This window comes from Oncorhynchus gorbuscha, linkage group LG02, assembly GCF_021184085.1.
Source record: "Oncorhynchus gorbuscha isolate QuinsamMale2020 ecotype Even-year linkage group LG02, OgorEven_v1.0, whole genome shotgun sequence".
Classification (NCBI taxonomy): Eukaryota; Metazoa; Chordata; class Actinopteri; order Salmoniformes; family Salmonidae; genus Oncorhynchus; species Oncorhynchus gorbuscha.
This window is the reverse complement of record NC_060174.1, coordinates 32,722,755-32,744,480: the sequence shown is the minus strand read 5'-3', so window position 1 is coordinate 32,744,480 and position 21,726 is coordinate 32,722,755. Positions and strand designations below refer to the sequence as shown.

Sequence of the window (21,726 nt, the reverse complement as noted above, 5' to 3'; positions counted from 1 at the left end):
AGGCAGAGTTCATCTCAGCCTATGCCTCCCTCCAGTCCCTCGACTTCTTGGCACTGACGGAAACATGGATCACCACAGACAACACTGCTACTCCTACTGCTCTCTCTTCGTCCGCCCACGTGTTCTCGCACACCCCGAGAGCTTCTGGTCAGCGGGGTGGTGGCACCGGGATCCTCATCTCTCCCAAGTGGTCATTCTCTCTTTCTCCCCTTACCCATCTGTCTATCGCCTCCTTTGAATTCCATGCTGTCACAGTTACCAGCCCTTTCAAGCTTAACATCCTTATCATTTATCGCCCTCCAGGTTCCCTCGGAGAGTTCATCAATGAGCTTGATGCCTTGATAAGCTCCTTTCCTGAGGACGGCTCACCTCTCACAGTTCTGGGTGACTTTAACCTCCCCACGTCTACCTTTGACTCATTCCACTCTGCCTCCTTCTTTCCACTCCTCTCCTGTTTTGACCTCACCCTCTCACCTTCCCCCCCTACTCACAAGGCAGGCAACACGCTCGACCTCATCTTTACTAGATGCTGTTCTTCCACTAACCTCATTGCAACTCCCCTCCAAGTCTCCGACCACTACCTTGTATCCTTTTCCCTCTCGCTCTCATCCAACACTTCGCACACTGCCCCTACTCGGATGGTATCGCGCCGTCTCAAACTTCGCTCTCTCTCCCCCGCTACTCTCTCCTCTTCCATCCTATCATCTCTTCCCTCTGCTCAAACCTATCTCCTGATTCTGCCTCCTCAACCCTCCTCTCCTCCCTTTCTGCATCCTTTGACTCTCTATGCCCCCTATCCTCCAGGCCGGCTCGGTCCTCCCCTCCCGCTCCGTGGCTCTACGACTCATTGCGAGCTCACAGAACAGGGCTCCGGGCAGCCGAGCGGAAATGGAGGAAAACTCGCCTCCCTGCGGACCTGGCATCCTTTCACTCCCTCCTCTCTACATTTTCCTCTTCTGTCTCTGCTGCTAAAGCCACTTTCTACCATTCTAAATTCCAAGCATCTGCCTCTAACCCTAGGAAGCTCTTTGCCACCTCCTCCTCCCTCCTGAATCCTCCTCCCCCTCCCCCCCCTCCTCCCTCTCTGCAGATGACTTCGTCAACCATTTTGAAAAGAAGGTCGACGACATCCGATCCTCGTTTGCTAAGTCAAACGACACCGCTGGTTCTGCTCACACTGCCCTACCCTGTGCTCTGACCTCTTTCTCCCCTCTCTCTCCAGATGAAATCTCGCGTCTTGTGACGGCCGGCCGCCCAACAACCTGCCCGCTTGACCCTATCCCCTCCTCTCTTCTCCAGACCATTTCCGGAGACCTTCTCCCTTACCTCACCTCGCTCATCAACTCATCCCTGACCGCTGGCTACGTCCCTTCCGTCTTCAAGAGAGCGAGAGTTGCACCCCTTCTGAAAAAACCTACACTCGATCCCTCCGATGTCAACAACTACAGACCAGTATCCCTTCTTTCTTTTCTCTCCAAAACTCTTGAACGTGCCGTCCTTGGCCAGCTCTCCCGCTATCTCTCTCAGAATGACCTTCTTGATCCAAATCAGTCAGGTTTCAAGACTAGTCATTCAACTGAGACTGCTCTTCTCTGTATCACGGAGGCGCTCCGCACTGCTAAAGCTAACTCTCTCTCCTCTGCTCTCATCCTTCTAGACCTATCGGCTGCCTTCGATACTGTGAACCATCAGATCCTCCTCTCCACCCTCTCAGAGTAGAGCATCTCCGGCGCGGCCCACGCTTGGATTGCGTCCTACCTGACAGGTCGCTCCTACCAGGTGGCGTGGCGAGAATCTGTCTCCTCACCACGCGCTCTCACCACTGGTGTCCCCCAGGGCTCTGTTCTAGGCCCTCTCCTATTCTCGCTATACACCAAGTCACTTGGCTCTGTCATAACCTCACATGTACTCTCCTATCATTGCTATGCAGACGACACACAATTAATCTTCTCCTTTCCCCCTTCTGATGACCAGGTGGCGAATCGCATCTCTGCATGTCTGGCAGACATATCAGTGTGGATGACGTATCACCACCTCAAGCTGAACCTCGGCAAGACGGAGCTGCTCTTCCTCCCGGGGAAGGACTGCCCGTTCCATGATCTCGCCATCAAGGTTGACAACTCCATTGTGTCCTCCTCCCAGAGCGCTAAGGACCTTGGCGTGATCCTGGACAACACCCTGTCGTTCTCAACTAACATCAAGGCGGTGGCCCGTTCCTGTAGGTTCATGCTCTACAACATCCGCAGAGTACGACCCTGCCTCACACAGGAAGCGGCGCAGGTCCTAATCCAGGCACTTGTCATCTCCCGTCTGGATTACTGCAACTCGCTGTTGGCTGGGCTCCCTGCCTGTGCCATTAACCCCATACAACTCATCCAGAACGCCGCAGCCCGTCTGGTGTTCAACCTTCCCAAGTTCTCTCACGTCACCCCGCTCCTCCGCTCTCTCCACTGGCTTCCAGTTGAAGCTTGCATCCGCTACAAGACCATGGTGCTTGCCTACGGAGCTGTGAGGGGAACGGCACCTCAGTACCTCCAGGCTCTGATCAGGCCCTACACCCAAACAAGGGCACTGCGTTCATCCACCTCTGGCCTGCTCGCCTCCCTACCACTGAGGAAGTACAGTTCCCGCTCAGCCCAGTCAAAACTGTTCGCTGCTCTGCCCCCCCAATGGTGGAACAAACTCCCTCACGAAGCCAGGACAGTGGAGTCAATCACCACCTTCCGGAGACACTTGAAACCCCATCTCTTTAAGGAATACCTAGGATAGGATAAAGTAATCCTTCTCACCCCCCCCCCTTAAAAGATTTAGATGCACTATTGTAAAGTGGCTGTTCCACTGGATGTCATAAGGTGAATGCACCAATTTGTAAGTCGCTCTGGATAAGAGCGTCTGCTAAATGACTTAAATGTAAATGTAAGTCACAACAAGATAACCATTATTCACTGGGAACAAACAGTCATTATGGGGTAATGACAGCCAGGTGTTTTTCTATGGGCGTCAGGTAGCCTAGCGGTTACAGCATTGGGCCAGTAACCAAATGTCACTGGTTCGAAAACCCCAGCCGGTGACAGAAAAAAAAAATCTGTGGATGTGCCCTTGAGGGAGGCACTTAATCTTAATTTACTGTAGGGGCATCGTATAACACATTTCACTGCACCCATCCTGTGTATGTGACAGCACAACATTTATTGTTCTTTTTGTTTTTTTATTCTCATTAAGGCTGTCAATTTGAGTCCTCCGGACTTGCGATAAACATCTTTAAAAGAATTGCAGTAGCATGATAATCAGAGTGCAAACTACAATCCTACTGTACACTTTGTAATGCTCAGCCACCTCAAGTCAAATAACAAATACGCAGTAGAGTAGTGGTAGATGGAGAAGTGGGTACATTCACATTATTTCTTTATTTTATTTGTTTTTAACCGCCCACTCTGGCGAAGTAAAATTATATGAGAAATGGTGACATTCAGAATAACCGAAAATAATGGCAATGTGAAATTCATTCACCATGATATCCAGCATGTAATAATAGACCTAGCACTTATGGCTGGTATGTTAGAGTAAGGGATCAGATAAGCACAGGGGTAAGAAAAGGAACAGATTTCTGTGGTAGTGCGTTGCATGAGAACGTATACCTTCCGCTGTTTCCCAACCCTGGTCCTCGAGTACCACCAACAGTACACATTTTTATTGTAACCCTGGACAATGGTTGGGAAACACTGCACTACGCCACTGTGCATATATGGTCAAATCAGATGATTATAAAAATGCACATGAAACTAGGTAGTATACCGTAAATACCATATACTGGGGAATTTGGAAATAGCCAGATACTTGCAGTCAACTTGTGCAATATGTTAGGAGATAAAGCAGACCACGTTAATCATTTCACCTGTCACATTATGAATCTTACCGTAGCTCCCCAGAACAGTTGAGCCAGTCACGTTTGTGTTTGTAAATGGCACAACGTGAGATAGCAGGAGCAGGTGAGTCCAGCTATGTATTGACAGAGGTCTTGTTTTATATTGAAAGTCAGTGTTTTTTGTTTCAATAGAGTGATCAGGGACGTACAACTATAGTTTTCCTTCACAGAAAATAACTGAGTGCAACACATTCAGCAGAAAATAGCTTCATTGTCATCAGGCGACAACAGAAGTGCAACATTATTTGGCTAGCAGCTAAATGAGCTTACAATTAAAAATCAAGGTATTTTTTGCTAAAAATTATGCATTGCCATTATATTTCTAATGTTCATTATAGAAAGAATGTAATCAGCTACATTTACTAATGTTTTTCCCAAAGTTAATCTGGCATTTTACCAGAGAGAAGTAGGCTGGCTACACCGAGAACAATACCAGAGAGAAGAAGCTACACTTCAGTCAGAGCGCGGTCTTTTGATAGAAGGCTCCTTCCTGAATTCTAATCCAAGTGCAACTGAAGCACAAAATTTGGTTGATGCTGAGTAGAAATTACAATATGAAGCATTTTAGATTTGCATTAACAAAATGCAACAAGATATTTCTTACGCATTTAATATTTTTTCCTGCGTGAAAACAAAGAATTCTGCGTTAGGGCGACCCCTAAGTTTAACATGCTAGTTATCTAAGTAAGTGGCTGAATTAATAAGGTCACAGGGCATTATATTATGTTAGCTTTCTGCCATGGTTGAGAAGTCAAAGCCCTTTGGATGAGTTATATGTACAGCTGCCACTGCAGCTTGATTTCCTTGCATTTTTTTATCCTCTCAGTTCTGGGCCAGTCTGCTCCTCCCCTATCTTCTCTGAGCAGAGCAGGCATGCCTGTTGCCCTAGCAACTCCCAGACTCCACACAGTACTGTCCTCTCTTCAAACAAGCGTGCCTCAAAAATGTGTTCATTAAGCACAATGTCTCCCGATCACATTTGCTTGTAAATGTCCAAATTAACAAAACATGACATTCGGTAGCTCCTACCTATATATGTATAACTTTATATGCTGGACTGCCGGTCTTTGCAATTAGTTTATTTTCATTTGCCCTTATTTAGTTAGCAGCCTCTATCGAAATTTGCTATTACTTGTACTAATTTTGTTAGCATTCTGGTAATAGACACCAAATGGTCTTTAAAAAAATGAATTGTGCCCCCTTGTGTACTAAACCGGTAATACTGTAAATCCAAATGTGAGAGAAGGAAGGTATGCGGATATGACAATCTGGATACCACCCAACTCTACTACACCAAACAAACCTAAATGACAGAGTGAAAAGAAAGAAGCCTGTATAGAATAAAAACATATTCCAAAACAAGCATCCTATTTGCAATAAGGCATGAAAGTAAAACTGAAAAAATGTGGAAAAGAAATGAACTTTATGTCCTTACCACAAAGCAATATGATTGGGGTAAATCCAACGACAAATCATTGAGTAACACCACTATTCATATTTTCAAGCACGGTGGTGGCTGCATTGTTATGGGTAAAAACTAGGGAGTTTAATTAAGATAAATTTATGGAATAGAGCTAAGCCCATGCAAAATCCTAGAAGAAAACCTGGTTCAGTCTGCTTTCCAACAGACGCTGGGAGACAAATTCACTGTAGGCTATTTGGCATCACATGCACTTACAGTACCAATACCAGACCAAGACCATATTATGGCAAGAACAACTCAAATAAGCAAAGAGAAACAACAGTCCATCATTACTCTAAGAAATGGAGGTCAGTCAACGCAGAACATTTGAAGACATTTTAAAAGTTCTTGAAGTGCAGTCGCAAAAAGCATCAAGTGCTATGTTGAAACTGACTCATGAGGACTGCCACAGGAAAGGAAGACCCAGAGTTACCTCAGCTGCAGCCTCAACATCAACTGTTCAGAGGAGACTGTGTGAATTAGGCCTTTGTGGTCGAATTGCTGCAAAGAAACCACTACAAAAGGACACCAATAAGAAGAAGAGACTTGCATGGGCCAAGAAACACGAGAAATGGACATTAGACCAGTGGAAATCTGTCCTTTGGTTTGATGAGGCCAAATTTGAGATTTTTGGTTCCAATCGTGGTGTCTTTGTGAGAAGCAGAGTAGGTGACCGGACAATCTCTGCATGTGTGGTTCCCACCGTGAAGAATGGAGAAGGAGGTGTGATGGTGTGGGGGTGCTTTGCTGGTGACACTCAGTGATTTATTTAGATTTCAAGGCACACTTAACCAGCATGGCTACCACAGAATTCTGAAACGATACACCATCCCATCTGGTTTGCGCTTAGTGTGACTATAATTTGTTTTTCAACAGGACAACTACCCAAAACAATCCTCCAGGCTGTGTAAGTGCTATTGGAACACAAAGAAGAGTGCTGCTCCAGTGAAAAGCTATGATGCAGGAGTTCCATCCGTGTCTCATATGAGACAAGCCACATGCGCCATACTCAAACTAGTGGCATGTGGACAGAACATATTAAACCAACAACAACAAAAAAGGTTTTTCTTCTCACTGTCTAAGTCTAATAATGTCTTGCTCCTTTAACCTGAACACACACCCAACAACCAACCACCAAACAACCACAGACAATCTTAACTTAATAAATAAGATAAACCACCAATTCTCCACACCCAAGCCTTTCATTGCCACGGAATCAAAGGGATTGTTCATAGTACCCATGGTTAGTCATTGTAAAACCCATCCACCATGCTAGAAATACTTATGGTTGGCCCAAAGCATAGGAAGAAGAAAGAATAACATACTTGAGTTCCTTGAAAAAACAGGGGAGGATGAGGCAAGACCTATGGAAGCTGCTGTGCGTGACCATATAGACAGCAGTGAAAAGGAGAGATCTATTTCAGTTGTAAACAGAGAACACAAATACAGGGTCAAGAGCCACAGCAGTACAGTATAGCACAGGGTGTGCTGCAGTTTCCAGCTCCCACACAATCATCATCATGCATTATTATGGTTCATCAATCACACTCTCTGATGACTCCAAAACCCTCACTTCCCCAACAGTCCCAACCCCTTACTTCCCAACCCTGCGACTAAACATTTCCTGGGGAATTCCGTCCAGGAATGTTATGTTATGTTGATGAAGGAGCAACTGCAACAGCTGGGAGGAAAACCACTTTCTAGTGGATGGCAGAAACGCATAGGTCAAATCTCACAGACAGTAAATAGCAGCTTGTCCTCTTCACTGGCACTAGACCAAGAACAACTCCCTGTTTTTAATTAACCATTGTCATTATGACCTGTGTTGCATTATTGGACTGCTTTTTTGCAGATCAACAGATTGTATAATCTCTCATCGACGTCTTAGAACAGTCTTATCCCACATATTTCACCTCAAACTAACATTTGTTAAGTGTTGGTCCCATGTTTCATGAGCAGAAATAAAAGATCACAGAAATGTTCCATACCTACAAAAAGCTTATTCATCTCAAATGTTGTATACAAATGTGTAGACATCCCTGTCAGTGAGCAGTTCTCCTTTGCCAAGATAATCCATCCACCTAACAGGTGGCATATCAAGATGCGTATTAAACAGCATGATCATTACACACTTGCACCTTGTGCTGGGGACAATAAAATGGTACTCTAATATGTGCAGTTTTGTCGCACAAGACAATGCCACACTTGCCTAAAGTTGAGGAAACGTACAATTGTCATGCTAACTGCAGGAATGTCCACCAGAGCTGTTGCCAGAGAACATAATGTTAATTTCTCTACACTAAGCCGCCTCCAGCATCGTTTTAGGGAATTTGGCAGTACGTCCAACTAGCCTCAACCACAGACCACGCCAGCCCAGCACCTCCACATCCGGCTCCTTTACCTGCGGGATCGTCTGAGACCAGCCATCCGGACAGCTGATGAAACTGTGGGTTTGCACAAGCAAAGAATATCTGTACAAAATTTCTGAAACTGTCTCAGGGAAGCTCCTCACCAGGGTCTTGACCTGACGGCAATTTGGCATCGTAACCGACTACATTGTGCAAATGCCAAACTTCGATGGCAACTGGCACGCTGGAGAAGTGTACTCTTCACGGATGAATCCCGGTTTCAACTGTACTGGGCAGATGGCAGACAGCATATATGGTGTCTTGTGGGCAAGCGAAGTTCCCCATGGTAGTGGTGGGGTTATGGTATGGGCAGGCATTAGCTACGGACAACCAACACAATTGCATTTTATCCATGACAATTTGAAGGCACAGAGATACCGTTACGGGATCCTGAGGCCCATTTCCGTGCCATTTGTCCGCCACCATCACCTCTTGTTTCAGGATGATAATGCACAGCCCCATGTCGCAAGGAGCTGTACACAATTCCTGAAATCTGAAAATGTCCCAGTTCTGGACTGCATACTCACCAGACATGTCACACATTGACCATGTTTGCGATGCTCGTATAAGGCAGTGTCATCCAGTTCCCACCAATATCCAGCAATTTCACACAACCATTTTTTTTATTTTACCTTTATTTAACTAGGCAAGTCAGTTAAGAACAAATTATTATTTTCAATGACGGCCTAGGAACAGTGGGTTAACTGTTCAGGGACAGAACGACAGATTTGTACCTTGTCAGCTCGGTGATTTGAACTTGCAACCTTCCGGTTACTAGTCCAACACTCTAACCACTAGGCTACCCTGCCGAAGAGGAGTGGGACCACATTCAGCCTGATCAGCTCTACACGAGGGAGATGTGTCACGCTGCATGAGGCAAATGGTGGTCACACCAGATACTGACTGGTTTTCTGATCCACGCCCTTACCTTTTTATTTTAAGGTATAAGTGACCAACACATGTATATCTGCATTCCCAGTCATGTGAAATCGATAGAATAGGGCCTAATTTATTTATTTAAATATGTGAACTGTAAGTCAGTAAACCCTTTGAAATTGTTGCATGTTGCGTTTAGATTTTTGTCCAGCGTAATTGGACTTATTCAAGCCTTTGATCATGAGTGATGAAGAGAGTAGCACAGTTCATTAGACTGTCAGTAGCACCTGTTTATCTAAAACACATGCCACAAAATGCCTTAATTTGCCAAAAATGAAAAAATATATTTATCTAGCATGGGCCACTGGTAATTGGAGTGTGCCGTCTCCCAGTCCCATATGGGATCTCAAATACTAGTAATTCCCCAGAACACAATAAAATTGAATAATTTACGCAAGGAGGGCACTTTTGAATGAATTAGAGTGTGTTATAACAGAGACCTTAACAGCTTCCCATAATCCAGAGTAATTTTCATAATGGCCTCTTAAATGAGTGGTTTGTGATTAGGCAAAGGCAATGTCCAAATGATTAAAAAGATAGCTGAAGTATATGTACTCCAGCTAGATGAGGATAAGTCAATAAGAGGTAAACTGATAGTAATTACTGTATGACCTGATACCAGGTTTCAGTGCGTATTGACAGCACTGAATGCATGTTGATTATAATCTGATGTGTGCACACATGACAGAGACAGGATTACTTCACTTGTCTGTTGTCTACACCAGGTGGTCTACTACTGTAGGTAGGCCTATATATTGTTTTGTGAAGTCTATTGGCTAGATCAACAACTGATAGAATATAGGGTAGAATGAGACCCATGGACATGACTACTCTGTTGGGATCTAGAAATATGTTGTGTGCCTCAGACAGTTTTAAGAGTGGTACAGTGCTGCTGATATTGTAACCTCTGGATCAATAGCTGCACAATTCCCCTTTGTGTTTCCATGAGGTGATGTTTGATTAATTGAATAGGATTTTATCAGTTGTCGTTGGCAAGTGCGTGCTCCATCTGAGCTTGTGACACTTGTGGTAATGTTAGCTAAATATAACTGTGTACAAGACAGACTGACGGAGCACAGATTTTCTGTACTGTAGAATCATTGGGAGGTCCCACTATCTCTGAACATGGACTGGCCAAGAGTTTGCGCTGGAATGGTTCAGTGTGGATGCATAACTAGGAATGGGCATGAGAAGTCGAGTATTCGAATGGATGTCAAAGCTCGATCTTTAACTAGCGATCAATTCATTTTCAAATACTGTATAACTATTTTGTGGAATGTGCTTTGTGGCTGCCCAAACAGGCAAGTGAAATGTTGTTTTGAAGACAATGTTCATGTGCATTTGACTCTAGTGTTCCATTTGTACATGTGCATTTGACTCTAGTGTTCCATTTGTACATGTGCATTTGACTCTAGTGTTCCATTTGTACATGTGCATTTGACTCTAGTGTTCCATTTGTACATGTGCATTTGACTCTAGTGTTCCATTTGTACATGTGCATTTGACTCTAGTGTTCCATTTGTACATGTGCATTTGACTCTAGTGTTCCATTTGTACATGTGCATTTGCGGGGGCACAAAAACAACAACAAAAAAACAAGCCAAGCATCACATGTTCTTCTCCCTAATTTCCTTTACCCTCCGTGTCTCTCTCTCTACACGCGTGCTGAGTGCGCACACAAGCTCCCGCTAGGCCTACAGTAATAAATCCCTATAAAAACGTATCCAACTGATGGGATACACAAGCAACATTCCTTGACAATTGACGACAGTTTTATCACAAATTCAACATGGACTGGTGTATTGAAGTAGGAAAATATGTGTTCCAACAATGAGCTGTAGTTTTGGAATAATTGTGTCCCTTCTATTTTCCGCTTAAGCTACTTTGCTAACTGTTACTGTCATTTAGAATTTGTTAGCATAGGCTATAACCCACTAAACATAGACAGCTTCCACACTGAAAAGAGATACGCTCCATGTCTTCATCAGAATCATTAAGCATATGCCTACTCACCACAATTAATTACCATGCAGTGTTCAATGTGGAATTGTTCATCCATTTAGAAAATTCCAAACAGGAAAAATAAACTAAATAAAACTTCTGTATGTTGAAAAGAAGACAGATTTAGTCTTGAACCCTGAAAAAAGTTGTCTTTCAACTTGCCAAATTGAGCCCTGTTTCAAATGATCACTCTGAGAATAACTGTTCCAGGCATGAGATTTGTACTGGCAACTCTTTTACAATTGGAAAAAAATATGGTTCTATTTCATTTTGTTATATTGCATCATGTTGTTGTTTTTTACTATAAAATAGGCGTCTTCACTGTGATAAGGGCTCAGGAAATAAGAGTGTCGGTCTTGTCTGCTAAATTAACAAAATAAGGCAATGCCATTGCACAGCCATAGGCTTCCACAAGCAAGTGTCACTGCTGAGGTTACTGCCTTATTGAAGATTGTGTTCTACGTTATAATATAAGCAGTTGATGTTTAAGGTTTCAATAAATTAATCTTACATGGCACTTGCTTTTATTTTTATTGGGTACACAACAATGGTTTGCTCCTACAGACAATGAGTAATGTGGACGTGGCTTGCCTTGTAAATCAGGCAGACAGGCATTGAGGCATTCAGTTAATGTCCGATTGAACAAAACAAGTGACCTTAGCAACTTTGAGCATGATATGATCCTCAGTGCCAGGCGCGCCGGTTCCAGCATCTCAGAAACGGCCGGCCCAGTAGGCTTTTCATGCACGACAGTGTCTAGGGTTTACCAAAAATGGTGTGGCAAACAAAAAACAGTTAGCCAGTGGCAGTCCTGTGGGCGAAAACAGCTCGTTTAATGAGAGGTCAAATGAGAATGGCAAGAATCGTGCAAACTAACAGGCGGTCAAGAACAGGCAAATAACGGCGCAGTACAACAGCAGTGTGCAGAACGGCTTCTCGGAAATCACAACTTGTCTGTCCTTGTCACGGATGGGCTATTGCAGCAGACAACCACACTAGGCTCCAGTCCTATCAGCTATAAACAAGAAGAAGCGGCTCCAGTCGGGACGTGATAACCAACACTGGACAACTGAGGAGTGGAAAAAAAACATTGCCTGGTCCGTTTAATCCTGGTTCGTGTTGAGTTATGCCGATGGCAGAGTCAGGATTTGGTGTACGCAGCATGAGTCCATGACCCCATTCTGCCTGGTGTCAACGGTACAGGCTGTTCCCGGGGTGTAATGGTGTGGGGAATGTTTTCCTGGCACACTTTAGGTCCCTTGATACCAATTGAGCGATGTTTCCATGCCCCAAAGAATTCAGGCTGTTCGTGAGGCAAAGGGGAATCCGACCCGGTACTAGATGGGTGTACTAAATAAACTGTCCGCTGAGTGTAGACAAATGCATACAGATTTTTTCCCAGTGCGGGCCTTCGAAAAAAATGTATAATTTGTTTTATTCAAGTACTCGAACAGTCAAAATATGTCAAATGCCCATCCCTATGAATAACACCTGAACACTCTAGACATGCCCTTATCCTTCAAAGAGTATATGACATTCAGATATCATTACTCTATGCAAAGTCCTGGAGTGTATTTTAAGTCTGATTATGGCACACATCAGTTTAGTGGCTAGGGTGAAATTAACACACACTCATCAATTGACCCATCCAGCACAATCCCTTTGCAAAAAGAGGTTTAGAATTCTTCAATCCTTTCCAGCAGCCTACAGTCTCAAGCGCATCTTTCTTGGCACATCATGTCAACGTGATCTTCAGAGAGCCCTTCCTCTAGCCACCAATAGTGACTGACATACATTATAGAGGACTTGTGTTCCAGCTCCTCCAGTGGCAATGCAGAGATAGACAGCTGACTCATGGGAGTAGGAAGGCACACTGCCAACTGACATGGGGAGTGGGCAGGCAAAGCATCTGCATGGAATGTCTATGTGATTGATAAGGCCAAAGATGTACTTTAGACATTTTAGTCTCGGCCTAATTAAACCCCCAGCCCCTAAGGCACTTACGTAGTTCTGAAAGGGCTGGATAGCTTTAAGCAATATGTTAAAAACTTGACATTACACATAAGCATTCCTTTCAGATCTACAGGAGTGCCTGGGGGGTAAGGGTTAAGGGTCAATTTGGAATTCAGCATGTCAGACTGGTGGGAAACCTGTCACATGAATGGTCCACATATAGCAAACAAGGAAGCTTACTGTGGAGCAGAATGCCCTGAGGCATATCAACTATGTACCATTTTGACAAAAGCTGAGCACAAGATATCACACTTATAGTCTACCAAGATATGTCCTTTATTTTGTGTCTATGTTGTGCCTCTATTATCAATTTCACATCTTGATATATGGAGCGTGCTAATATGGGCATTCATGCTAGTCCAAATGGTTTGATGGACAGAAATGTAAAAAGGATCCCTGATTGGTAAATGTGGACCTATTATTTATGACTGTCCTGGAATGCACCTTTGGACACTATGGTTTAAAATCTCTTAATCGTAGCCTTCCGATACCAAATATGGGCGCAACTCGGGTTTGGAAATGCATGAACAAGAAGGCAGGAGTAGCAGTAATCGCAACCCGTCTTCTGCTTCTGACATGGAATCAGCATCATAGGCTATTGATGTAAACTGCTAAGCCTATGCTATGAGTGGGAGGCTCGTTGTTTAAAGTCATTCTGCAATCAAACTGCATGTAGGCTACAGGAAAACAATCAACCTTGATAAAACATTTAAATCAGGTTCTTATTTTAACCACTGATGCGCCTATGGACACGATTTATTGGGTTACAGCCTAATATCATAATCTGATTTTGTTTTGTCTTGATGTAAACTAGCAGTAGAGCAGCCCAGTTGTGTATTGGGTTACAGTACTTATATTACTGGTTAATTTTGATAACATGGCATCGATAGTTTTCAGACATCGGCTACCATTATGATATGGCGGCAAATTCACACTAGCGATGACAGTACTGACTATGGAACCTTCAAAGTAGCCTACAGAAAACGTTAGCAACACCAATATGGGAATGCCTCTTAAATTCGCAGATCCTTCCGATAACAGCACTGGAGACTGGACTGAATGTTTTTCCATTAACACGAGGTTCAGGAAACCAGTCCACATTTACTTAAGTTTGCCACTTATGTCTAATGAAGTTGTATGATTGTCACATATTAAATAACGTACATGTTTGCAGTGTCAGGTGCAATTATATCAACAATCATCAATGATGCAATTATGGGCAAACGACACATGACATTGCAACGTACCCTGGTCAAAAATAAAACTGGTTAAATATTGAATTTATGCGACACCCATAGACAAGATAAATTAAAAGTCCGTTCTGAGTCTGAATCAGAACGACTGAACATAGGTTTTCATTATGTGAAATGCATTAGAGCGTTCGAATCAAATACCGTAATGACATAGGCTACCATACAGCCCAGTTGGCCAGTACACATACCAACCTAAAACGTCAGTGTTAAAACACGTTAGAACGATAAAAGAACGTTAAATCCTACCTGAAATCTGTCACTAGTTAGTGCGTTCGAGCTGAATTGGATGTACACACACACACTGTGCAGCAGCAGTCCTGCCTCCACCGTATCAAGCCCCTCCTACTTCTGTGCGCAGAAAAGAGGAAGCGCGTCACACACTCGCACTCCATACGTTTGGATCCAGCCTCTCTTTACCATAAAGTAGGTTGACAATTGTAGCAGTATGTATGTATACCAAACCACTTGGCGCATCTTCATCTTATACAGTAATGCAATGCGTCTGTGTGTGCGTTTGAGGGATGGAGGGAGGGAGAATGAGCAGGTGAGAGCGTGAGAAAGAGAGGGGGCGATTATGTGCACGTATGATGCATGTATTTCCCTTCAAATGGATGGAATTTGAAACAAAATGAAAACACACTCCCTGGTAATGGGCTAGAAAATGTAGCGTTGATTGGAGTCATTTAGCATTCTATTAGTAATGTGTGTCATTAGTTTAGGCACACAAAACGTAATTTGATTTATTTAGAGAAACCATTGCTCATATCATATTATTTAAATGTCTGCTGTAATGAATCTGGCATGGAAATGGTAAAGCAACTTATGATTGCACTCCATTTTGTAAACTTAGGCCCACTCCACAATAGACCTACAATATGTTTAGACAGTTGCCCAAAACTCCAGCAGGTAACTATAATAAACACTTTGCAGTATGCTGTGCTATAACTTACCTGTATAGTAATGTTGTAACAGGAATGGCATTGTATTGTATGAGTCTTGTTATTATGTAAAACAATAGGGGGCCCAGGGTAGCCAAGGGAGATGTAGGAAGGCAGGCTTACAACGTCTTCAATTGCATAGGAGCCTAATGGTTTATTTATGGTGACAGGGTGCAGAGGGGTAAACTACAAAGCAGGATCAAGGAGTTAGCCAGCTACCTTGGCAAAATATTCTGAAATAACATGATAAGCTTGAAATAAGATAAGCTTCAAATTGGCATGGTCTAATTGACTCAACAACCATCCAAATTTGGCTTGGCCCCCTTTGCCACAGCCTGTTCACCGCTGTATCATCTATAAGGCATAGACAGTACAGGTGTATCAAAGCTGGGACAGAGACTGTTAAACAGTCATCACTAGCAGGCCTCTGCCCAGTGCCCTGCCCTGAACTAACCTGGTACTCAACCCTGCACCTTAGAGACTGTTGACCTATATACATCGTCATTGAAACCTGGTCATTTTAATAATGTTAATCTACTGTTTTATCCCTTCACATGTACTGTATGTACTGTATTCTAGTCAAGGCCTATCATATATAACTACTGCTGTACACACCTTTTATATTCATATACTAATAATAATAATAATGTCTATACACAATCATCATATACACTGAGTGTACAAAACATTATCAACATTAGTTGTATAAACATCTTAAGATACTTATACAGCGCAATACAAACGCCTATGCGTCATGGCACAGCTCACAGCAACTATGTACATTAGGCCTGTAGCCCCTCTCTGTTACAGAAACTATAGCAGACTCCCACACAAAAGGGAAACTGCCTATCCCTTCCTTGGGCAATGCCGTCCGATCCAAATAACATGGGTACATTTTCTTCAACCTCACAATAGGTAAGTAGGCTAGCCTATAATGATAAAACCTTTATAATAAATATGAATCATCTCAAAATATTTCCAGTAATTATTTAGGCCTTATTCATTTAGGCTTCATTATTTAGGCCTTAGTATTCATATCTATTAACGCACACCAAATAATAAACATAATTTAATATTAGGCAAAGTGACGTTCTCCAATGACGTCACACCAATCAATAACAGTGAGCACCTGTGGTTTGGACGCCCTTTGGCAGTGCGCTTTGGGATCAATAGCTGTTCCGATCCAAAAGTAACCAGGAGTTTGAAATGTTCTTCAGACAGAGTTAAAGGGAAAATCCACTCAAAAACTATCTTTTGGTATTTGATTTATTAGTCCACTGTTGATACAGTCCCAAAACGTTTTGCATGTCAGACGTCAAGTTTTCAAGATATTGGACTTTCAAGAAGCAAAGTGTCACCGGCCGCCTCTCCATATCATGATGATGTGGCCGGTGACAGGATGATGTAGCTGGTGGCCTAATATACTTGTTTGTAAGCCCATTTCTGTTTTGTGCAAGGGCTTTTGCCCGCTGTACTCGGTTTTTGTTGAGTGGAGTGTCTCCAGTTGTTTTTTAGCCTTCCCTGCTTTCTCTTTCCTAGTGGGTTGTAGTAGTCCAGTTAATGTATGTCCATTGTGTCTTTCATGAGTATGTATCTAATTTAAAGGGCAATTATATCCTCCGTACATAACGTAGGCAGTTGTCGATGAAGACTTGTAGTTTATTGATTAGGGGTTGTGTGGTTTTTCAGGGTTCGCATCACATTTGTGCTGAAGATGTGGATCTCCGTGTTAGTGGAGAGCTGTGACGAGGCCTGGTTACAGAACACCCCCATATTGGCCCCTTCTATGTGAACCATTGCGGCATCCCTTCAGGATATGAAAGAACAGTATCCCTGATATAGTAGTACTTCCTCAGGTGGGTCAGGTAGAGTTTCCATCATTCTACATAGGGATCTGTGTGAGACAAATTTAAGACAAATGTGTGTTTTCTACCTAGCTAGATGTTGCCCTCTGTTGGCAGTAGTGAATGAACACACGGACAGCCTGGTGACTGAAAGCTTGTTACATACTCTGAAGGGGGAATACATTATCCTACAGAATGTAACCCCCTGTTTGGAATGAAAGGGCATAGTATTACTTTTAGATGGAAAACAGGTTATGTTTTGAGGTTTTGAACACATGTACATTATTACCTGGCAGCACTGGATGATTATTGCTGCCAGATCCAGCTCACTGGGGCAAGGGTCACATACATTTGGTTAAGCTAATGAGACAACTGGTATCACACTTCAGTTTCTGAGGCAAAAAAACCCTCATTAACCTTAGTTCAGCTAAAAAGATAACATTTAAGTGAACTATGAATCGGATTAGTTTAAAAAAAAGAAATTTGATCGAATAGGATGAGACGATGAAAAGTATAGGCTTTGAAACCCAAAAGCAAATCTAAATAGATCATAAGGGATGTTGACTTGATTTGATCTTGAAACACTCTCCCCTTTTTCTCCGCTGTCTGGAATCCGTGTAACAGGTGCAGCTGACGAAACCACAATAAGTTTGGACCTTTAAAAACAACATTTCTAAGAACTTCCACTCTTTACATTTTATCTCTAGATAGCATTAGGTATGATCCCACCATCTGTCTAATGGTGTGGTTGCACATAGTTACTAAGCTACTCCACTTGAACTTTGGCCATTAGAGAACTGAGCTTTTCTAAGAAACCCAGAGAGGAAAGTCAAAGGGAATATTGAAGGTATACTAATCAACCTACACAATGGCAATTACCATTTAACACCATGCCTTTTGAGGTGTGACGTGGTTTTAATAAGAATTGAATGATCCGTGATCTCTATGGGTAAAGTATTGGAGGTGTCCATGCTGCTCCACTGGCTCTCATCTTCTTTTGCTGTCCAAAATAGAATAGTTTTTATGGCATAAAAGCTGATACTTCTCCCACCACAAGAGGGTATCCCTGGCATGAATTAAGACAGGTTGCATTGTGTAGACCTGTTAGACTTGTGTTTTAATTTCAAAGTGACTAAAATAATGTGAGAGCGTGATCTGTGTTGTCTTCAAAGTAGCGTTGTGTTGTAGAGTTGCTCAACAAGTCCAGTTATAACTGTTGTAATCTTCATGCCAATATCACAGTCATTATACTGGGCTCCTGAGTGGCGCCCCCGTCTAAGGCACTGCATCTCAGTGCAAGAGGTGTCACTACAGTCCCTGGTTCAAATCCAGGCTGTATCACATCTGGCTGTGATTGGGAGTCCCATAGGGCGGTGCACAGTTTGGCTGGGGTAGGCTGTTATTGTAAATAAGCATTTGTTCTTAATTAACTGAATTGCCTAGTTAAATAAAGGTTACATTTAATACAAATACATGTGCTACATTAAGGTGGTGACCTGTATAGAAAATACTTATAGCAGGCTATTGAGTATTCATGTGATTTGAAATGATAGCGTGTTGCATTCAAAATCGATAAAAGAAGATGACAAACAAACCTGTCGGATATTGTGATTTCAGTGTGTGGCTTTGCAACATCTATACACTTAGGCTATCTTTACAGTGACTCAGTTATTTCATAGCAAAACTGTAAGTAGTATTGATAGGAAAGGGACACATGTATGTGGATTTAACAAATATTATCAGCAACATAAATGGACAAAGATTCACTTGACTCAAAGACTACGTATTGACGTCAATAATAAATCAAGCACATATTAAAGTGTCTTAAGCAAGCAATTGTTTCTTCCTGTAATTCATTGATGTAGAGAGGTTTGACTCTTATTCTATTCAATAAAATTCACCAATAGGCCTCAGCCATAATCTTACCATTTCACTTTATTTGTGAAATTTGTGAACAACCCAAAGTTACATTTCCTTTCTCATCTGCATAAATGGAAATCAAACAAACAATTAACATGTATTCCTTTGGTCAAATACATGTGTTCAATTTGAAAGTAGTTCAGTTGTCTTATCATGCTGGCCTTGCCCCCTGCTGCTTGGGTGTCTCCATGGGAACAGGAGAGCAAAGAGAGAGGGAGGTTCTTGTCCGAACACTGAAGGGTGTATGGAAGTCATCCTGGTCTCCTCCCCATCACCCGGCCATATTTAAACAGCCTGCAGCTCTCTGTCAGTCGCTTACAGATGAGCTGGTCTTAACAAGAGAGAGCCTGAGCCTGCTACTTATAGAGAGCCTCAGATATTGCTTATAAAAACTTTACTATTACAATCATTATCTATTATATATCTCACAAGCCTGCCTGGAAGGACAGTAGGATTTGCTCACATCTCATTCACAAAAGGTAAGCTTAACTTCAATATTTACCTTTTCTATATGCTTTCAATATAAAGTTGAATTTGTGTTTATAAAAAGTATTTAACTTGTTTTTTTTAAATATAATTTTGGATTGCCTGTGATTTGGGTCCATTTCTGTTATCTAATTAGGATTTCCTTTTCCTTTTGCAGTTTCCAAGCCCTGTCAGAGAACTAATGTGGGTGGTGGAGAAGATCCGTGTGTCCGCAGAGAGACCCAACCTGCATCTCCCCTCAACAGAATACAGCTTCAGGATCGGAGACATGTTTGGAGAGAAAGTTAACAAACACAAGAGACTTTCCCTGTGTCCTAACGTCATCACCCCAGACACTATACCAGAGTTCTGCATCCCTCCTAAGATCCCTCCCTTACAGGAGGCAAAAGGTAAAGAGCAGAGCCACCAGGCCCCCACCATCAGAGTGTTACTGTTTGAGCGAGAGAGGGGGATTCCTAAGAGGGAGGCCCCAGCACGAGAGCTCATCAACCCACACATCATCCAGGTGGAGAGTGTGGACGAGAGCCCCTATGACTGTAATGATGAGGAGACCACCAACGCAGACCCTCAGAGCCAGGCAGCCCTCTCCCTGCCCCACATGGCCAAAGCCCAGACCTGCTACGGCTTCTGTACCCTGCTGGAGAGCCCCCACACTAGGAGGAAGGAGTCCCTGTTCCACAATGACCCTGGGTCCTGTGGCACATCGCTGCTGCTCCCCAGGAGCAGGTCCAACACCGTCCTGTCATCCTCCCCTTCCTCCTTCAGTCTCCACACCCTGACCTCCAGACTGTCCCCCAGAGGTTATACCCTCAACAGACAGGGCACAGTGGACAGCGACACCACCTCGTCAGCTGAGTCATCCCCTTTCAGCTCCCCAATGCTGAGCAGGTCCCCACCCAAGTCTTCCCTCTTCAAAACACTGAGTCATGAAAGGCTTCTCTCCAGAAACATCAGGAAGACTGTGGTGTCCAGAAACAACTCCCTGTCGACAGACGAGGGCAGCTCCACGGACAATAGCCCCAATGTCATAAGGAGGGTGTCAGAGGGGCTGGTAGAGGGCCTTCCACCAAGCTTCGGTCTGGCTCCTCCTACCATCTTCCCCACAGACTTGGTTCTGCACAAGGAAAGGGTGATGAGGGAGAGCTTGATCCCAATAGGGAAGGATGGCCTCCTGCGTCTCTCTGCAGAATACTGTCCTGATAACCAGAGGCTGCGGGTGCGGCTCATCAGTGCTGAGGGGCTATATACTCGTTCGGTGGACCCCAAGAGTATAAACTGCAGTTTCAGCCTCTCCCTGGTGCCTGGAAAGGTCCAAAAGCAGCGTAGCACAGTCATCAGGAAGTGTCATAACCCCATATTCAATGAGGACTTTTTCTTTGATGCCATCTCAGATCTCGGCCAACGCTCCCTGAGATTTAAAGTTGTCAATAAAATGTCCACTATGAAAAGAGACTATATTCTTGGGGATGTTGAACTTCCACTAACAAGCATTATCACTTTATAAGTTAAAAAATTTGTATTAATTGTTGACTTGAAATGTATTTATTTATATTTTATTTGGTGAGTAGAGATTTTATTAAACCATTTAAAAATATCTGTTTCCTTATTATTATTTTTTATATAAAAGGACAGTCTTGGAGTACATCTGATGCAAGCAATAATGCATTTCATATGGCAACTGAATATTGAAAGGCCCATGTCATCCTTTTACCAGAGTTCATACCACATCGTACACAGAGGAAGGTGTAAACATGACCATCATGTGCTAATGTGAGAGACTCAGTTTATTTTTTTTTCCCCCTAAGCCTGTAGATTCTTACTGACCTTTGCATGGATTAGAATATCAGTGGTAACCAGGAACCTTGCTGGGCAGTGCTAATGACCAATTCTGAAAACGCATATCCACTTATCTTGTACAAACCCTATTTATTGGAAATCTATGAGTTAATCAGAAAATGAAAACCAGAAAATACCACCCATCTTTTAATTGAGATGCTGCCCCCTTTTTATTATTAATGTATTCTGGGATAACACGACTCTGTGAACACTGTAATTTTCCAGGGCACAAGCACTTTGATCTTAAGTTACACTGGTCTGGAGCACATGCCATTGCGATGTGCACCACCACAGCCCTCTGCCGTCTAGGTATTCAAGCAGCAGGAAAACCTGGAATGATGTTGAGTGTTTAGCAACCCCATACACTTTTTCTGCTTCCTATGCTAATGTCTCTCATGATCATGGGTGATCGTGGGTTCGATTCCCGCTGGGTCCATCCATACGGAGATTTTATACTCATAGGAGTATACAAACGCTAGCTGACATGGGCGAGTTGATCCAGACATTTCTGACAAGTTATAAATAACGCACTAAGGTCTGCAGTGACTGACATGACAAGAAGGAAACTGTTAATGCACTACCCAATTTCAAAATTGCACCCTGTAATACATTTGCAGAAATTTCGAAAGGTGAGAATTCAGTCCGGCATTCAACATACTCCTGAAAGTTCAACTATTGAATCCCCAACCCTAGAATTTTTTGCA

The 21,726-nt window shown here is 43.1% G+C and overlaps 2 protein-coding genes across 4 annotated transcripts in view; one reads left to right on the top strand and one right to left on the bottom strand.

Annotated features, from left to right (window-relative positions):
• LOC124000967 (talin-2-like) overlaps positions 1-14,351 on the bottom strand; it is a 152,040-nt gene extending 137,689 nt beyond the window's left edge. For 2 of the 3 annotated variants that reach the window (XM_046307614.1, XM_046307616.1), the window contains exon 1: positions 14,245-14,351. The gene's annotated coding sequence lies outside the window, so the exon portion shown is untranslated. The remainder of the gene's footprint in view (positions 1-14,244) is intronic. The other variant, XM_046307615.1, reaches the window with a different exon arrangement.
• Positions 14,352-19,008: 4,657 nt separating this feature from the next.
• On the top strand, positions 19,009-20,774 carry LOC123992562 (C2 calcium-dependent domain-containing protein 4C-like). The gene is made up of 2 exons (XM_046293784.1): positions 19,009-19,179; positions 19,344-20,774. Exon 2 carries the CDS (start codon positions 19,368-19,370, stop codon positions 20,688-20,690), a length of 1,323 nt encoding a protein of 440 aa, XP_046149740.1. The 5' UTR covers positions 19,009-19,179; positions 19,344-19,367; the 3' UTR covers positions 20,691-20,774.
• The last annotated feature ends 952 nt before the right edge of the window (positions 20,775-21,726 follow it).